General features: G+C 39.6%; 1 protein-coding gene across 2 annotated transcripts; it reads right to left on the bottom strand.

Moving 5' to 3' along the window:
- Positions 1 to 9: 9 nt before the first annotated feature.
- On the bottom strand, positions 10 to 19,502 carry LOC148154256 (uncharacterized). Of its 2 annotated transcripts, none has more exons than XM_088015155.1 (4): positions 19,333 to 19,502; positions 10,914 to 10,978; positions 9,221 to 9,580; positions 10 to 8,521 (listed from the first exon to the last, which is right to left on the bottom strand). In XM_088015155.1, the coding sequence occupies exons 2-4, from the start codon at positions 10,969 to 10,971 to the stop codon at positions 8,349 to 8,351; spliced, it is 591 nt and encodes a 196-aa protein (XP_087871281.1). In that variant the 5' UTR covers positions 10,972 to 10,978; positions 19,333 to 19,502; the 3' UTR covers positions 10 to 8,348. The 2 variants fall into 2 exon arrangements, with proteins under 2 accessions (XP_087871281.1, XP_087871280.1); XM_088015154.1 differs by lacking the exon at positions 19,333 to 19,502 and adding an exon at positions 12,159 to 12,272.
- Between the last annotated feature and the right edge of the window lie 746 nt (positions 19,503 to 20,248).

Below are 20,248 nucleotides of genomic sequence, written 5' to 3'. Positions count from 1 at the left end.
ACACAGACAGATGTTTACAATCAGTTTATTGATTCACTGACATCAAAGTTACAGGAAAGCATGAAGACAATCTTTTCAGTTTGGGAATGTTTCTTTGAATTTACCATAAAGATCAGAAATCTAAACTTTGTGAGTTTGCAAAAACATGAATATGATGAAGAAGTATTCTGCTAATGTATAAAATGTAACATGAGAGTAAATTACAGAAAGAGAAAAAATTTCATTCATTATGAGAGTAAAGCTGCTGGTTTGATGCTCAGACTGTCTGTCACATCAGTGATCAATAAAGTTTATTGAAAGAATCTGGAGAATTAAAGTTCATGTATTGAACCACCAACAGATTATATAGAATAATGAAACCAATCAGGTCAACATTTGATCCTAATGAATATTTTTTTATGTTTTAACAGCCAGAAATGATCATTTGTTTGTTTTTGTTGATTTTTATGAAGCCAGTTGTGCATCAAGCCAGCAGGTCGTCATCATGTTGAAAACTCAGTTTAAAGATCTGAAGATCAGATTCTTTGATTTAGAAACAAAAATCATCTCAAGTTCATTCAGCATTTTTATCTGTTCTGCTGCTTTGAACTGAAACTGAACATCATGGCAGCTGAGTCGTCGATTCAGGGACTTGAAACATCATCATGATTATTGTCTCAATATTAGCAATAATAAGCTGTAACATCTGAAGTTCAGTTCTTGAAACTGATGCTGAACTAAACATTTTATTTATCGCTGTGTGTTTCCAGTTCAGTTCATTTTCCACTTTCTGACCACCAGAGGGCAGCAGTCATTCCGACTCAGATGATCAGTAGTTAATGCACCTTTGAATACCTGGTATTTTTAATTTTCTTTCTCAAAATACCATTTCCCACAATGCACTTCTCCTCAATGATCAATCTAACAGCTTAAAGGAAGATTTTGTTCAATCGTTCCTCCCTAAATGCCAACTCGAGGAGCACCATCAGGTTATTAACGTGCATGTGTGAGTAATTCAACATTGTTGAACTTTCCAAATAAGTTTTATTCCTTCTCTAAAACTCATTCCACACTTTCTGACCACCAGGGGGCAGCAGTCTTCTTTCAGACTAAGATGGTCAGTAGTTTATGCATTTCTATGCATTTCTGGCATCTTGGCACTTCTTTTGTTCCTCAAAATACCATTTCCCACAATGCACTTCTCCTCTATGATCAATCTAACAGCTTGAAGCGTATCAGATGTGATCTAGTTTTCCGTCTCCGGCCAAAGAGACTTTGGCTCGCTCAGCGGCTCTGCCTCAAACCGCTGAACTGAAGGATGAGCCATGCATGGTCCACCATGTTTACTACATTACAGTCATGGAAATCGGATCATTTTTAGGGGAAAGGAAGATTTTCTTCAATCGTTCCTCCCTAAATGCCAACTCGAGGAGCACCATCAGGTTATTAACGTGCATTTGTGAGTAATTCAACATTGTTGAACTTTCCAAATAAGTTTCATTCCTTCTCTAAAACTCATTCCACACTTTCTGACCACCAGGGGGCAGCAGTCTTCTTTCAGACTAAGATGGTCAGTAGTTTATGCATTTCTATGCATTTCTGGCATCTTGGCACTTCTTTTGTTCCTCAAAATACCATTTCCCACAATGCACTTCTCCTCTATGATCAATCTAATAGCTTAAAGCGTATCAGACGTGATCTAGTTTTCCGTCTCCGGCCAACGAGACTTTGACTCGTTCAGCGGCTCTCCCTCAAACCGCTGAACTGAAGGATGAGCCATGCATGGTCCGCCATGTTTACTACTTTACAGTCATGGAAATCGGATCATTTTTAGGGGAAAGGAAGATTTTGTTCAATCGTTCCTCCCTAAATGCCAACTCGAGGAGCACCATCAGGTTATTAACGAGCATTTGTGAGTAATTCAACATTGTTGAACTTTCCAAATAAGTTTCATTCCTTCTCTAAAACTCATTCCACACTTTCTGACCACCAGGGGGCAGCAGTCTTCTTTCAGACTAAGATGGTCAGTAGTTTATGCATTTCTATGCATTTCTGGCATCTTGGCACTTCTTTTGTTCCTCAAAATACCATTTCCCACAATGCACTTCTCCTCTATGATCAATCTAACAGCTTAAAGCGTATCAGACGTGATCTAGTTTTCCGTCTCCGGCCAAAGAGACTTTGGCTCGCTCAGCGGCTCTGCCTCAAACCGCTGAACTGAAGGATGAGCCATGCATGGTCCGCCATGTTTACTACTTTACAGTCATGGAAATCGGATCATTTTTAGGGGAAAGGAAGATTTTGTTCAATCGTTCCTCCCTAAATGCCAACTCGAGGAGCACCATCAGGTTATTAACGTGCATTTGTGAGTAATTCAACATTGTTGAACTTTCCAAATAAGTTTCATTCCTTCTCTAAAACTCATTCTACACTTCTGACCACCAGGGGGCAGCAGTCTTCTTTCAGACTAAGATGGTCAGTAGTTTATGCATTTCTATGCATTTCTGGCATCTTGGCACTTCTTTTGTTCCTCAAAATACCATTTCCCACAATGCACTTCTCCTCTATGATCAATCTAACAACTTAAAGCGTATCAGACGTGATCTAGTTTTCCGTCTCCGGCCAAAGAGACTTTGGCTCGCTCAGCGGCTCTGCCTCAAACCGCTGAACTGAAGGATGAGCCATGCATGGTCCACCATGTTTACTACATTACAGTCATGGAAATCGGATCATTTTTAGGGGAAAGGAAGATTTTGTTCAATCGTTCCTCCCTAAATGCCAACTCGAGGAGCACCATCAGGTTATTAACGTGCATTTGTGAGTAATTCAACATTGTTGAACTTTCCAAATAAGTTTCATTCCTTCTCTAAAACTCATTCCACACTTTCTGACCACCAGGGGGCAGCAGTCTTCTTTCAGACTAAGATGGTCAGTAGTTTATGCATTTCTATGCATTTCTGGCATCTTGGCACTTCTTTTGTTCCTCAAAATACCATTTCCCACAATGCACTTCTCCTCTATGATCAATCTAACAGCTTGAAGCGTATCAGATGTGATCTAGTTTTCCGTCTCCGGCCAAAGAGACTTTGGCTCGCTCAGCGGCTCTGCCTCAAACCGCTGAACTGAAGGATGAGCCATGCATGGTCCGCCATGTTTACTGCTTTACAGTCATGGAAATCGGATCATTTTTAGGGGAAAGGAAGATTTTCTTCAATCGTTCCTCCCTAAATGCCAACTCGAGGAGCACCATCAGGTTATTAACGTGCATTTGTGAGTAATTCAACATTGTTGAACTTTCCAAATAAGTTTCATTCCTTCACTAAAACTCATTCCACACTTTCTGACCACCAGGGGGCAGCAGTCTTCTTTCAGACTAAGATGGTCAGTAGTTTATGCATTTCTATGCATTTCTGGCATCTTGGCACTTCTTTTGTTCCTCAAAATACCATTTCCCACAATGCACTTCTCCTCTATGATCAATCTAACAGCTTAAAGCGTATCAGACGTGATCTAGTTTTCCGTCTCCGGCCAAAGAGACTTTGGCTCGCTCAGCGGCTCTGCCTCAAACCGCTGAACTGAAGGATGAGCCATGCATGGTCCGCCATGTTTACTACTTTACAGTCATGGAAATCGGATCATTTTTAGGGGAAAGGAAGATTTTGTTCAATCGTTCCTCCCTAAATGCCAACTCGAGGAGCACCATCAGGTTATTAACGTGCATTTGTGAGTAATTCAACATTGTTGAACTTTCCAAATAAGTTTCATTCCTTCTCTAAAACTCATTCTACACTTCTGACCACCAGGGGGCAGCAGTCTTCTTTCAGACTAAGATGGTCAGTAGTTTATGCATTTCTATGCATTTCTGGCATCTTGGCACTTCTTTTGTTCCTCAAAATACCATTTCCCACAATGCACTTCTCCTCTATGATCAATCTAACAACTTAAAGCGTATCAGACGTGATCTAGTTTTCCGTCTCCGGCCAAAGAGACTTTGGCTCGCTCAGCGGCTCTGCCTCAAACCGCTGAACTGAAGGATGAGCCATGCATGGTCCACCATGTTTACTACATTACAGTCATGGAAATCGGATCATTTTTAGGGGAAAGGAAGATTTTGTTCAATCGTTCCTCCCTAAATGCCAACTCGAGGAGCACCATCAGGTTATTAACGTGCATTTGTGAGTAATTCAACATTGTTGAACTTTCCAAATAAGTTTCATTCCTTCTCTAAAACTCATTCCACACTTTCTGACCACCAGGGGGCAGCAGTCTTCTTTCAGACTAAGATGGTCAGTAGTTTATGCATTTCTATGCATTTCTGGCATCTTGGCACTTCTTTTGTTCCTCAAAATACCATTTCCCACAATGCACTTCTCCTCTATGATCAATCTAACAGCTTGAAGCGTATCAGATGTGATCTAGTTTTCCGTCTCCGGCCAAAGAGACTTTGGCTCGCTCAGCGGCTCTGCCTCAAACCGCTGAACTGAAGGATGAGCCATGCATGGTCCGCCATGTTTACTGCTTTACAGTCATGGAAATCGGATCATTTTTAGGGGAAAGGAAGATTTTCTTCAATCGTTCCTCCCTAAATGCCAACTCGAGGAGCACCATCAGGTTATTAACGTGCATTTGTGAGTAATTCAACATTGTTGAACTTTCCAAATAAGTTTCATTCCTTCACTAAAACTCATTCCACACTTTCTGACCACCAGGGGGCAGCAGTCTTCTTTCAGACTAAGATGGTCAGTAGTTTATGCATTTCTATGCATTTCTGGCATCTTGGCACTTCTTTTGTTCCTCAAAATACCATTTCCCACAATGCACTTCTCCTCTATGATCAATCTAACAGCTTAAAGCGTATCAGACGTGATCTAGTTTTCCGTCTCCGGCCAAAGAGACTTTGGCTCGCTCAGCGGCTCTGCCTCAAACCGCTGAACTGAAGGATGAGCCATGCATGGTCCGCCATGTTTACTACTTTACAGTCATGGAAATCGGATCATTTTTAGGGGAAAGGAAGATTTTGTTCAATCGTTCCTCCCTAAATGCCAACTCGAGGAGCACCATCAGGTTATTAACGTGCATTTGTGAGTAATTCAACATTGTTGAACTTTCCAAATAAGTTTCATTCCTTCTCTAAAACTCATTCTACACTTCTGACCACCAGGGGGCAGCAGTCTTCTTTCAGACTAAGATGGTCAGTAGTTTATGCATTTCTATGCATTTCTGGCATCTTGGCACTTCTTTTGTTCCTCAAAATACCATTTCCCACAATGCACTTCTCCTCTATGATCAATCTAACAACTTAAAGCGTATCAGACGTGATCTAGTTTTCCGTCTCCGGCCAAAGAGACTTTGGCTCGCTCAGCGGCTCTGCCTCAAACCGCTGAACTGAAGGATGAGCCATGCATGGTCCACCATGTTTACTACATTACAGTCATGGAAATCGGATCATTTTTAGGGGAAAGGAAGATTTTGTTCAATCGTTCCTCCCTAAATGCCAACTCGAGGAGCACCATCAGGTTATTAACGTGCATTTGTGAGTAATTCAACATTGTTGAACTTTCCAAATAAGTTTCATTCCTTCTCTAAAACTCATTCCACACTTTCTGACCACCAGGGGGCAGCAGTCTTCTTTCAGACTAAGATGGTCAGTAGTTTATGCATTTCTATGCATTTCTGGCATCTTGGCACTTCTTTTGTTCCTCAAAATACCATTTCCCACAATGCACTTCTCCTCTATGATCAATCTAACAGCTTGAAGCGTATCAGATGTGATCTAGTTTTCCGTCTCCGGCCAAAGAGACTTTGGCTCGCTCAGCGGCTCTGCCTCAAACCGCTGAACTGAAGGATGAGCCATGCATGGTCCGCCATGTTTACTACTTTACAGTCATGGAAATCGGATCATTTTTAGGGGAAAGGAAGATTTTCTTCAATCGTTCCTCCCTAAATGCCAACTCGAGGAGCACCATCAGGTTATTAACGTGCATTTGTGAGTAATTCAACATTGTTGAACTTTCCAAATAAGTTTCATTCCTTCACTAAAACTCATTCCACACTTTCTGACCACCAGGGGGCAGCAGTCTTCTTTCAGACTAAGATGGTCAGTAGTTTATGCATTTCTATGCATTTCTGGCATCTTGGCACTTCTTTTGTTCCTCAAAATACCATTTCCCACAATGCACTTCTCCTCTATGATCAATCTAACAGCTTAAAGCGTATCAGACGTGATCTAGTTTTCCGTCTCCGGCCAAAGAGACTTTGGCTCGCTCAGCGGCTCTGCCTCAAACCGCTGAACTGAAGGATGAGCCATGCATGGTCCGCCATGTTTACTACTTTACAGTCATGGAAATCGGATCATTTTTAGGGGAAAGGAAGATTTTGTTCAATCGTTCCTCCCTAAATGCCAACTCGAGGAGCACCATCAGGTTATTAACGTGCATTTGTGAGTAATTCAACATTGTTGAACTTTCCAAATAAGTTTCATTCCTTCTCTAAAACTCATTCTACACTTCTGACCACCAGGGGGCAGCAGTCTTCTTTCAGACTAAGATGGTCAGTAGTTTATGCATTTCTATGCATTTCTGGCATCTTGGCACTTCTTTTGTTCCTCAAAATACCATTTCCCACAATGCACTTCTCCTCTATGATCAATCTAACAACTTAAAGCGTATCAGACGTGATCTAGTTTTCCGTCTCCGGCCAAAGAGACTTTGGCTCGCTCAGCGGCTCTGCCTCAAACCGCTGAACTGAAGGATGAGCCATGCATGGTCCACCATGTTTACTACATTACAGTCATGGAAATCGGATCATTTTTAGGGGAAAGGAAGATTTTGTTCAATCGTTCCTCCCTAAATGCCAACTCGAGGAGCACCATCAGGTTATTAACGTGCATTTGTGAGTAATTCAACATTGTTGAACTTTCCAAATAAGTTTCATTCCTTCTCTAAAACTCATTCCACACTTTCTGACCACCAGGGGGCAGCAGTCTTCTTTCAGACTAAGATGGTCAGTAGTTTATGCATTTCTATGCATTTCTGGCATCTTGGCACTTCTTTTGTTCCTCAAAATACCATTTCCCACAATGCACTTCTCCTCTATGATCAATCTAACAGCTTGAAGCGTATCAGATGTGATCTAGTTTTCCGTCTCCGGCCAAAGAGACTTTGGCTCGCTCAGCGGCTCTGCCTCAAACCGCTGAACTGAAGGATGAGCCATGCATGGTCCGCCATGTTTACTACTTTACAGTCATGGAAATCGGATCATTTTTAGGGGAAAGGAAGATTTTCTTCAATCGTTCCTCCCTAAATGCCAACTCGAGGAGCACCATCAGGTTATTAACGTGCATTTGTGAGTAATTCAACATTGTTGAACTTTCCAAATAAGTTTCATTCCTTCACTAAAACTCATTCCACACTTTCTGACCACCAGGGGGCAGCAGTCTTCTTTCAGACTAAGATGGTCAGTAGTTTATGCATTTCTATGCATTTCTGGCATCTTGGCACTTCTTTTGTTCCTCAAAATACCATTTCCCACAATGCACTTCTCCTCTATGATCAATCTAACAGCTTAAAGCGTATCAGACGTGATCTAGTTTTCCGTCTCCGGCCAAAGAGACTTTGGCTCGCTCAGCGGCTCTGCCTCAAACCGCTGAACTGAAGGATGAGCCATGCATGGTCCGCCATGTTTACTGCTTTACAGTCATGGAAATCGGATCATACCATTTCCTCCATGGAGGTAGCTTATTCAAGTATTCAGCTTGTTGCTTATTGACACTTGTTGAGTGAAGCCTCACAGTGAAACCTCAGCAACACTGACCTTGTTCAGTGCATTGCCGTACTGTAAACAAGCTTATTTTTGGCTAAAATAAGACTTCAGTCTACATTCCCCGGTACCAGCCGAGCCGTCGAGGTAGCTAGTTCAGGTTGTGGCCACAACCTGTCATGGCAGAAAATCGTCCCATCAACCTTTGTGTTAAAGGAAAGACTACGGTCGGCCATGTTTATGCGCTACATCTATGAGGTAGAAACTGTTTTGTCAGTGTAACATTTCCTACCAATGATTCCACTGATAGCAGCGCAGTTTCTGTAACGCTGCCGTAAAAGTGCAAAGTGCATTTGTAATGAACCAAAACATTTCCAGAACAAGTTCTGTTCATTCTCCAGAACTCACTTCTCAGTTTCTGGAAACCAGAAAACACACAGCTGAAGACGGGACGATCTTTGGGGAGGCCATACAGCCATACGGCCATAAGGCCATAAGGTCATAAGGTCATTAGGTCATTAGGTCTCCTCCAATAGATGATCGGGTCATAATAAAAAAATAAAAAAAACGTTGGGAATGATTCTGATTGTTAATTTTGGTTAATCTATGTCTTACTTCCCTCTAAACCTGGAGATGATTGAGCTCAACCTGAAACCTGAACTAGCAACACACTGCAGGGCGAGTCCTCCAGCTGCCAGCAGAAACAAACCCAAACCAACACAAAGTCCAAACCTCCCGCGATCCACTGGCTCTTGGGTTTCCTCCTGGGTTTGAGGAATGGAAGCTGCAAAGAGAAGAATCAAGAATAAATCAGTAGCTGCGTCTCCACTGATGTTAAAACTGTACAAATTGGAACTGCAAAAGGAAATTTGCTTAACAGAAATAACCCAATTTTGGAAAAACGGGTTTGGAAAAGATGTTTCTATCTTCAGGATGAAGAAAAAAGTGAGAAGTCAGAGGAAGTGGAAGAAGAATGATGGCAGTGAGTTTTTAAATACTTATCATGTAAACAAACTTATTCATGTCATTTTTAATTATGTTTCTTCTTTAATGGAAAAACCGCCACTGCAAAGTTATGTTTTTTAGAATATTGACAAAGTTTTGTGCATATTTGTAACAATATTTTTCAGTTTTCTTTCATCTGCAGGTCTTTTGACCACAGCTGCTTTTCCACTGACCATAAAAACTGAGCAAAAAGATGATGAGCTTCACGGCTGGATTATTAATATATCTGAATATTTACATCTGACTCATCCATGTTTTTAATGAGTTATCACATGAACAAACTTATTCACATGTGATTTTAATTGCATTTCCTATTTAATGGAAACACAGCAACCTCAAAATTGTGTTTCTTTTTTTTTTACATTGGTGAAATATCAAAAACAGTTTTGCCAACATTTGTAATGAAAACACAGCTTTCCAGACCTTATAATAAAGTGGAAAACATAAAAAATACCAGAAAATGAAGATTAAAACTCACCTCTGACTACAAGCTCCCAGTCTCTAAGGTTTCTTCCTCCATCAGTGACGACGTACCACTGATACCGACCCGCGTCGCTCAGCCTCACGTCAGTCAGGAGACACCGGATCCGTCCGTTCCCGACCAGCTGGGGGTCACAATGCAGTCGACCTTTGAACTCATCATCTGTGTAGGTCTCAGGCTGAACTCTGCTGTCGAACCGATAAATCCTCCTCAGCGGCTCCATGCTACTCAGGTCGATGTAGAGCCAGTCAGGCGGCGTGGCGTTCGGATCCGGACGGATCCATGTCAGTGTGGCGTTCGAGTGCTCCTCTGCCTCGTAGACGTCCAGAGTTTCATTCAAGGTGGGCAGAGATTTTCCTGCAGGAGTCAGAAAGAGACAGAAGGAAGAAATGACAACACAAATCCTGAGAAACACTTTGATGAAGTAGTTCTGATGCATCATCACACCTCCACCACCGTGCCTCACACTGGGAGGGGTTGGGCTGCTGAGGCTGGTTTCTCCAAACACCTTTACCTCCAAAATGTTATTTTGTTACAGTTGTTACTCTGCTATTTGAAGAAAATAAAAATGTTAATTCTTTTACACGGTGCCTTCTGATTGGCTGTTGACTAATTAGTTTAAAAAGGATGGAAGCATTTGGTAAATGTAAGTCTGACTCTCTAAAGGTAACACAGACTTTTAACCATCACTTTGTATTAGTTTTGGATCTGAATATTTGTTGGTGTTTCATCTTATTAAGTCCAGTAAAAACACAAACATAAACGCTGGATTCACATTTCTTCTGTTTTTTGAAGAAATGTGTCTCATACTAAAGAGCTTAAAGAAGATCTAAAGCAAATCACAATAACCGACTTTTGATTTCATTATCATTTATTAGCGTTTAGTAAGCAAAATTCAACATCTAAAATATCTAAAATAACAAATTATTTTCTTACAATATCAAATTTTGTATAAAATTAATACTCATAATAGGTAATGTATGTTAGAACAAGGTAATCCAGTTCCAGTGACAATTTATTGGGTTTACTGTATTTTATTAATCTCCTCTAATGGCACCACAGAATCAAAGTTGGTATAAAAACAAGAGGTCTCACTTCAACATAAACTGTGTGCCTGTGTCTCGTACAGTTTGGGTGAAAATAGCTTTTTATTTCTTTCTTCATTAAAGTTATTTTTGTTGGCAAGAGTATCCAGAAGTTTTACTCAAGAGCAGCAATGATTCTTAATAATATTAAACCATAATGTAGTAAAACTACTCCTAGAAGTTTTGCTTTTTTCAGCTTAAAGTGGAACTAGTTAGTTTGAAGATAAAATCAACCAGGGGAAGTTTACGTCTCTGACTGCAGCAGTGATGTGTCCAGTTCCTGTCCCAGTGGACGGCTGTCCTGCATGTTTAGCTGCAGGTTTGGGTTCATCTTAAAAATAAACCTTCAATATCCAGGATGTGATGTTTCAGATGCTGACGGACGATTTAAAACATTTTCTCATGAAGCTTCAGGTAAAAGTTTCTTTCACAGCTCAGATGAAAAGTTCTGATCAAAACACTGACAGGAAATAGATCCAGTGATATCAGATGTGCTAACTCAGAGTGTAATTATTCCTGAAGAAACCTGAGACGTCCTTCATGCTCTGAGTTAAAGTTCAGTTTAAAATATTCAGTCATATTTTCAGATAAGGTCAGATTCTCACCCAGAGCAGCAGAACACAGAATCAGAACCAGGAGACAGGAAGTGGTCCGGTTCAGCATCGATGCTCTGTTAGAAATAAACACATTAATTATATACATTAGTTCTCTAATGTTAACTGAATAGCCAAAAATTGACCAAAATATAAAGTTAAGTGGAAATTCTGGTATTTTAAGGACCAAAATAACAATAATTTATACAAATAACAAAAACAAATTAGGCAAAAGAAAACTTTTCTAAATCAGTTTCTTTCAATAAAAACTGATGAAAATGTAACAAAAGCTGCAGGTGAGTGTCTGTCTGGTGAAATTTTGGTTAAAACATGTTTGTTTTACATTCAGTGGGTAGAAAATCCAGAAATTTTTCTCAAGTAAGGTCAGAAATACTTCATAATAAAATGACTCATATAAAAGCAAAAAGTACAGCATAGTAAAAATACTCATAAAAGTACTTTTGTTCTAAAACGTTAAAGTAAATATAACTGAGTAAATGTAACTAGTTACTACTCAACTCTGATCACATGTTGATACAGTTTATCTGCAGACTTAAGACCAATTGGCTAATAATCTTCGTCTATTTGTTTCCTGGTATCGTTACTTTAATATGGCGTCCAGATCAGCCGAAATCAAAATGGAGGATTTTAAGTTTTAATTTTGACTGATCAGATCTGCAGACACTTAATTAGTTTATCTTAAAGTTTAAGCTTAGCTTAAGTTTACGCTTAGTTTAAAATCCCAGCAGAAAACTGACAAGAAAGAAAGAAATGTTCATTATTCTAAAAACATGTTTGACCAAACTGAAACTAAACGTGTTAATTAACTCAATATCGTTATGTCACAGAAACGGAAGTTTTTCCACCGTAAATAACTTATAGAGAAATTATTGTGCATTTAATCATTAAAAGCTGAAATGACCTTCGCACCGAAACCTTTATGCACAAAAACATCGCAGTGATATAAAAATAAATCTGTGTGCATTACGAACATCAACACATGGCGAGAAATTCTCATGTATTTAATCTTGTTCAGTCAAAACCTCCATAGTTTATACCGTTGCTATTAATATAAAACAGTTTCATGTAATAAAAGCGCAGATAAGAACAGAGAAAAAAGCGAAACAAACTTGCTCAGAAACATGAAGACTCGTACAAATATTGCTGCTAAAACTTTGTTCCAACATCAACTAAACTGTAATTTAATGTCTGAACTTTTTAAACCCTTTAAATCTGCAAACATGAACTAAAACCGACCATGAAGATGTTCCGTGTTGAAGACCGGAGAAGAAAATCTTCCTGAACTTCCTGCTTCTGGAAGCAGCTGATTAGCCCAGCCCCCTTGTTACGTCATCATTCCTCCTGTTTCTCTTAAAGGAGCAGGTAGATGATCAGCAGGTTTTATTTAATGGAATCAATTTCTGTAGTTTGCTGAACTGTTTCTAATCATAATAAATTCCTATCTGCTGATTAGAAGCAACTTTCAGACAGTTTTCAGGAAAGAAGAGCAAATAAACCAACAGAATGTTTCTAACCTGCAGTGCCACCTGCCGCCGATAGGGGGCAGACTTAGTTTGAACTAGTTTCAGAAAAATATTATATAAAAATATTAATAAAGCCGATCTTAAATAAAATACAAATAAAAAGAAATCCAGAACATCTCTCTTGTATCTTCAACATTCTCTCATTAGTCTCTAGTAAATACAATTCAACATGTATAAATATCTAAATACAACAAACCCCAAACAGTTTTAATTAATTTAAAATACATATATTCTCCCTGTTTAGGGACATGTTTCAGTAATCTGACCAGCATCCCCAATAAAGAGCAGATTGTCTCATAATTAGACATTAAAATGGAAACAAACAATGAGAGCTTCACTGAGATTCATTATTAAATACCAAAAAATGCAGAAAAAATTGTTTAATCAAAAAATATCAACTGTGAGAAAGTAAGTTTAAAAAGACAACCTCAGATATTTGGAAATAACAGTTCTGTAATGAAACCTCAATATACGTATTTATAACTTTTCTACACAGAAGCAATGACCCAACACTCTGATTGTCAAGATCTATGATGAAAAAGCAAAACAATTCTTAAGGTATTTTATTTCACAAAATTATTATGAAACTATTTTTTTTAAATATATTTGTGAAATAACAAATTAGAGCTCTAATTTACCATTTCTATAAACCCTTTATCAAGTCTTGGTGATTCCAAACTGCTTCACACTGCTTTCAGTTATTCATCCATTCACACACACACACACACACACACACACACACACACACACACACACACACACACACACACACACTAATGGTGACAAATACTGGATAGTATCCACAGCTGCCCTGGGGCAATTTGACAGAGTGAATAACTGAATAAAGACAGAAACCTGAGAAAGGAGGAGAAAAACTAACTTTCACTGCTGAGCAGCTTTTAGTCAGAGCTTAGAGCGCCACCATGTGGACAAAACGACACATTTCAGCTGTGAAACGGCAGCTCTTCTTTTTTTAAAATCCAGATTTAAATCACTAAAAATGTATTTGTTCCTTTGATCAAACAAAACTTTAGAACAACTAAACTCTGGGAAAAGATGAAACTGTGAATTAGAAAATAGTTTTGATCATTTCTGCAGAGAAAATGTGAAACTTTAATACGTGAAAATGTTTAATTTGATTATTGAAATAAAAACTAATGTATAAAAACTCTGATATTTCAATTAATGTCTTATGTACAATTTTTGACATTTGTTTAACACTATAAACTTACACATTTATGTACATTTCATAAACACTAAAGAGAATAAAAAGTAAAATGAAAACGGGTAGCAAATTTCAGAAGGAAGTTTTAATAACTACATTAGAAGTTAGAGGACTTTTAAAACTAATCTGAAACATTTGTTTACACAAAATATTATTTCTTCATTACTGCTTTAACAACGTTATGTGTTTTTTTTTTCTCAGATTTATATCAGTGTTTTTCAGGCATCATTTTTCTCAGAGAAACTGTTGACATTATGAATGTTTTGTGCTCTCATTTGTTGTTGTTTTTATCATTATTGGATTATTGTGCGTCACATCACGTGACTTGTCTAATTGAACACACTCGTGTACAATAAAGGGTGTGTCCTTCAAACAAAGGGGGAAGAACACGAAAGCCAAACCGAGTGAGTCTCATGGTGTCACGTTGAACGCTGTGCCGAAAAGTGATTCTGCTAACAGGTTATGGGCCCAGGATCAATGAAGAAACGAGTGAATGTCCCGACAGACAGTGAACACCTGTTGTGTAAGTAAACAAGGAAAATGAACAGAAGAGAAAAAGACATGGCACACAGCCGCTGGTCAAGACTTCTCTTTGATGGAGACGAGAAAAATTACGAACTATGGGAAACAAAGTTTTTAGGACATCTTCGTTTGCAAGGGCTGAAACAGACAATTTGACAAGCCCCTCCGATGATGACGATGAAGAGGAAGACGTGAAGAAAAACGCTGAGGCTTATGCAGAGCTCATTCAGTTTTTGGATGACAAGAGTCTATCACTTATCATGCATGACGCGGCAGACGACGGACGTGCGGCGCTTGGAATCCTGCGGGCCCATTACGCCGGTAAAGGAAAGCCAGAGTGATTAACCTGTATACTGAGCTGACGTCACTGCAGAAATCACCCTGTGAGTCGGTTACCGAGTACATCATCAGAGCTGAGACAGCGATCACCGCTTTAAGGAGTGCAGGTGAGGAGCTGAGCGACGGACTTCTGATCGCCATGGTCCTGAAAGGACTTCCAGAGACATTTAGGCCATTTGCTATTTATATCACTCAAAGCGAAGATGGTGATACATTGACTTTTGCAGAGTTTAAGACTAAACTCAGAAGTTTTGAGGACATTGAAAATATGCGTGCCACAGTATCTGAGGACAATGTGATGAAAGCTAAAGCACATTCTGGCATGAAGTGCGCACCAAGAGGTGCAAATGATCCTGGAGCAGGAGGTTCTGAGATCGTGTGCTTTAAATGTGGGATGAAAGGCCACATAAGCAGAACCTGCCAGCGGAAGCAGTGGTGCAGTTACTGTAAGAATAACAGTCACAGTAACGCAACCTGCAGACGGAGAAAACAACGGGACAACGCACGGAAAGTAGCCGAAGAGACGAGCGGCGACAAAGAGTTTGCTTTCCGGGTGAGCGACGCTGACACGCAAGTGGACGACATCAAGAGGAGAGGTCTGATGGTGGACGCTGGTGCGACGTCGCACATAATCACCGACATCAGGAAGTTTCGGAAGCTTGATGAAAGTTTCCAGGCCGAGACGCACTGCGTGGAATTGGCTGATGGATCCAGGTGTTTTGGGGTTGCTAAGCAACGAGGAGACGCGGAAGTGTGTTTGATCGACAGCAGAGGTCGACGTCTTAAAACGGTGCTGAGGAACGCATTGTACATCCCTTCATATCCGCAAGACATCTTCTCAGTGAAAGCTGCAACATCCAGCGGAGCAACGGTGATCTTCAAAGAAGGAAAGAACGTTCTTCTCAGAGACAATACCAAGTTCCCCATTCACGTATGTAACAAATTGTATTACTTACAAACGATGGACAGTGAATGTGGTGATCAGTGTAAAAAATGTTATGACTTACAAAGTTGGCATGAGATTCTTGGACATTGCAATTATAGAGATGTACTGAAGCTAGAAAATGTTGTTCATGGCATGGAAATTAAAGGGAGAGGTGAACCAATGCCATATTGCGAAGTCTGCACAAAAGGAAAATTTGTTCAAACTAGGAACAGGGAGCCAGATGCAAGAGCTAAAGAACCACTAGAAATGATCCACACAGATTTAGCAGGACCTATAGACCCAATATCCAAAGATGGTCACAGATATGCATTATCCTTCACAGATGATTATTCCAGTGCAGTCTTTGTATACTTTTTGAAAAACAAGAGTGACACAGTACAAGCTACTGAAAAGTTTATTGCTGACATGGCTCCACATGGAAAGATTAAATGTACGAGGTCAGACAATGGTACAGAATTCACAGGAAAAGAGTATCAGGCATTACTGAGCAGAAATGGTATCAGACACGAGACCTCAGCACCATATTCTCCACATCAAAATGGTACGGCGGAACGGAACTGGAGAACTTTATTTGACATGGCTAGATGTATGTTAATCGATGGTGAGTTACCAAAAATGTTATGGCCATATGCAGTTCAGACAGCTGCTGTAGTGCGAAACAGATGTTTTAATAATCGCACAAAGCAAACGCCTTATTTCATGTTGACTGGCAGACAGCCTAGCATTTCTAGGATGCACAAGTTTGGATGCGTTTGTTACACTTACAAACAAGAGAAAAGGAAGCTGGATTCAAGGTGTGAAAAAGGCATTTTTATAGGGTATGACAAGAACAGTCCAGCCTATATGGTCTACTATCCAAACAGCAGGAAAATTCAGAAACACAGGCTTGTGGAATTTGTATCCAGAGAGAAAAATGAGACGGATGTAACTTTGGATGATGATGATATGATTAGAATTAGTCCGAGAGCAACCAAAACTTCAGAAGCTGATCCAGTAAATGTTTCTGACCATAAACTGAGCACAGAAGAACCAATGGCGAGTACCAGTCGCACAACAAAACATGAAGAACCTGAGAGGCGATACCCTGTCAGAGAAAGAAGGAAACCAGGTTATTTGGATGACTATGTATGTAGCATTGATGATGAAGAGCAGATAGCCAACATTGATTATTGTTACAGACTGATAAGTGGAGTACCTCAAACCTACAAAGAAGCTGTAACATCTGTGAATGCAAAAGAGTGGGTTACAGCAATGGATGAGGAAATGCAGTCATTAATGGACAATGTTACTTTTTCCCTGACCAACTTACCTGAGGGTAAAGCAGTAGTGGGGGGTAAATGGGTGTATGCAATCAAAGAATAGTGATGGATCAGACAAATATAAGGCTAGATATGTTGCTAAAGGATTCAGTCAAAAGAAAGGTATGAACTATGATGAAACCTTTTCACCAACTGCTAGCATGACGAGCATCAGAGTGTTGATGCAAAAGGTGGCACAGGAGAACATGTTTGTTCACCAGATGGATGTAAAGACAGCATATTTACATGCTCCAATCGACTGTGAACTTTATATTGAACAACCAGAGGGCTACAAGAAGGAATCTCAAGAAAATGAGAGACTGGTGTATAAACTGCAAAAATCTCTTTATGGACTTAAACAGTCGGGCAGAAACTGGAACAAAATGTTGCATGACTACCTATGTGAAATCAAGTTTGTTCAAAACCCTGCTGATCATTGTGTTTACACAAAGATCACCGATACTGAAACTGTGTTCATCATTATATGGGTCGATGATTTGATTATTGCTGCCAGTGATATGAATATCCTTAGAGATGTAAAAGAGAAACTTGCATCCGAATTTAGGATGAAGGACTTAGGAAAGTTGACACATTTTCTTGGCATTGACTTTGAGAAAGATGCTGACAGTGTTAAAATGTCACAGTCTAAGTATGTGAGGAAAATATTGGAAAAGTTTCACATGCAGAACTGTAAGCCACGAACTACCCCTTGTGAGCAGAAACTCAACTATGCTGATAATGCTGAAGTAATGAGTGATGTCAGAAAATACAGGGAGGCAGTAGGAAGCTTAATCTATTTGTCAACATGTACAAGACCAGATTTAAGCTATGTAGTAAGTAAACTGGCACAGCACTTTGCAAACCCAACCGCAAAGCAGTGGAATACTGTAAAGCATGTTTTCAGGTATCTAAAAGGTACACAAGATAAAGAACTATGTTTTAAAAGGGGTGCCTGTGATAACCTTATATATGCATACAGTGATGCTGATTGGGCAGGTGATGTATCAGATCGAAGAAGTACAACAGGTTACTGTATGAGTCTAAATAAAGATGGTCCGTTAGTCTCATGGAAGACCAAAAGACAGCCTACAGTAGCTCTATCTACATGTGAAGCAGAGTACATGGCATTAGCTGCTACTGTACAGGAATGCTTATACTTGAAACAACTGTTGTTCAACATGGATGGTCTGGATTATTTAGCTAAGATTTATGAAGACAATCAGGGTACCATATCCTTAGCCAAAAATCCTGTATATAGACAAAGATGTAAACATATTGATATTAAATATCATTTTGTCAGATCAGTTGTAAATGAAGGAAAAGTATTTCTAGAGTACTGTCCAACCAATGAAATGGTTGCAGATGTACTAACTAAACCAGCAACAAAGATTAAGTTAAGGAAGTATGAAATGTTTATGTTTGGTGTATCATCAATGTATTTTGGTTGAAATATTAAGTCAGAGGAAGTTACCCAAATGTGAGCAAGTGGGGGTGTTGACATTATGAATGTTTTGTGCTCTCATTTGTTGTTGTTTTTATCATTATTGGATTATTGTGTCGCATCACGTGACTTGTCTAATTGAACACACTCGTGTACAATAAAGGGTGTGTCCTTCAAACAAAGGGGGAAGAACACGAAAGCCAAACCGAGTGAGTCTCATGGTGTCATGTTGAACGCTGTGCCGAAAAGTGATTCTGCTAACAGAAACTCATTTGTTTGTTTTTAAATCAAAGATTGTTTCGTGAACTGAACTCCTCAAATCAATGAACCATCATATAAATTAATGAATGCAAGTAAATTTAGCAACAAAAAAAAAAAAAAAAATACGGCGAAAAAGATTTTGCAAAACAAATGTTTTAATCGATCATTACTGCCACCTTGTGGTGATAATGATGAAGTGAGAGAAGAGGACGTTAGTTTCTCTGCAGCTCAAAATGTGTCATTATAAACAGCTTCAGAATAAAATCAGTCTGTTACAATTTATGTGGAGAAAATATCAGTGAGTGAATTCTACAAATTACAGTAATTTATTCTTAGTTTACTTTACTTTTTTTAGATGAGTTATTTCTATATCAATTAGTTATTTGATTTATTTACTTTTCATTTCTTTGTTTTTGTCATTTTTAAGTTAGACAGGAAGAATTGTGGGTTCGTTTACAGTAACTATATGGACTGGTTTAGGAGCAGCATACTGGGTTGGACCGGTGGATTTTTTATTTTTCACCAGAGAAGGAGAAGAAGCAGGAAACATTTGCTTTTCCAGTAAATGGGGCAAAAACTCTAAAAATCAATCTTTAAGTTTTGGAAACCGGACTTCTTTTGCCTGCGTAGGGACATCAGTCATGTCAGTGCAGTAATGGCGCATGGATTGAAATATTATAGGATGTTTGGTTTGACCAACAGTCGCCACTACAGACTTATCACAGTCTGTGATCTTTAGTGTTTATCTACTGGTTGTTATTCTAACTCCTGGTTCTTAAAGTTTCTGTCCTGTTATTTTGCAGATTGTCTCAATAAATGACCAACAACTAAGTAAAACAGGTTTGTGTTGCTCACCTGACCGGCTGTGGACGAACCGTCTGCTAACCACTGATGTCGGCTGGCAGAAATGGCCGAACTGTGAACTAAACTTCCGTGTGTCTGAGGGCGAGGCGGCCTGATGTGGTTGAGGCTCCTAAACACGAACCAACAGCGTTTACTACACAGAATGGCATCAGTTGTGACATTCTGTGTAGAGATCGCAAATGATGGCTTTCTGTGTAGTGATCTCCTATTGGCTCGTATTTTACGCGAACCAATAGGACATTTTTACACAGAAATCCGATCTGTGTCGCGAGGATGGACCGTATATAAGGTCCCACCTCCACCTGTCAGCTCAGTTCACTGTTTCGGCCTGAGCAGCAGCGGACCTCAGAGCAGGAGCAGCATCACAGCCAGTCAGGTGAGCATCACCATGGTTACAGTTAATATATCATGGTGTAAAATAAAAATATTGATTTCCAGCAGTGCAGAAAAAATAATATAAACTAAATAGACAAAAAATATGAGGAAAGACCAGATCTTTTAGTTCTGCTTAAAAGTGAACACACACGTCTGCGACTGTGTTCTGCATCGAAACTGAACACACACGTCTGCGACTGTGTTCTGCTTAAAAGTGAACACACACGTCTGCGACTGTGTTCTGCATCGAAACTGAACACACACGTCTGCGACTGTGTTCTGCATCGAAACTGAACACACACGTCTGCGACTGTGTTCTGCTTAAAAGTGAACACACACGTCTGCGACTGTGTTCTGCTTAAAAGTGAACACACACGTCTGCGACTGTGTTCTGCTTAAAAGTGAACACACACATCTGCGACTGTGTTCTGCATCGAAACTGAACACACACGTCTGCGACTGTGTTCTGCTTAAAAGTGAACACACACGTCTGCGACTGTGTTCTGCTTAAAAGTGAACACACACGTCTGCG

This window comes from Poecilia mexicana, unplaced genomic scaffold (assembly GCF_051168715.1).
Source record: "Poecilia mexicana isolate PSO_F unplaced genomic scaffold, ASM5116871v1 scaffold_18, whole genome shotgun sequence".
Lineage (NCBI taxonomy): Eukaryota > Metazoa > Chordata > Actinopteri > Cyprinodontiformes > Poeciliidae > Poecilia > Poecilia mexicana.
Note: the sequence above shows the minus strand (reverse complement) of the source record. Positions and strands in the feature narration are given on the sequence as shown.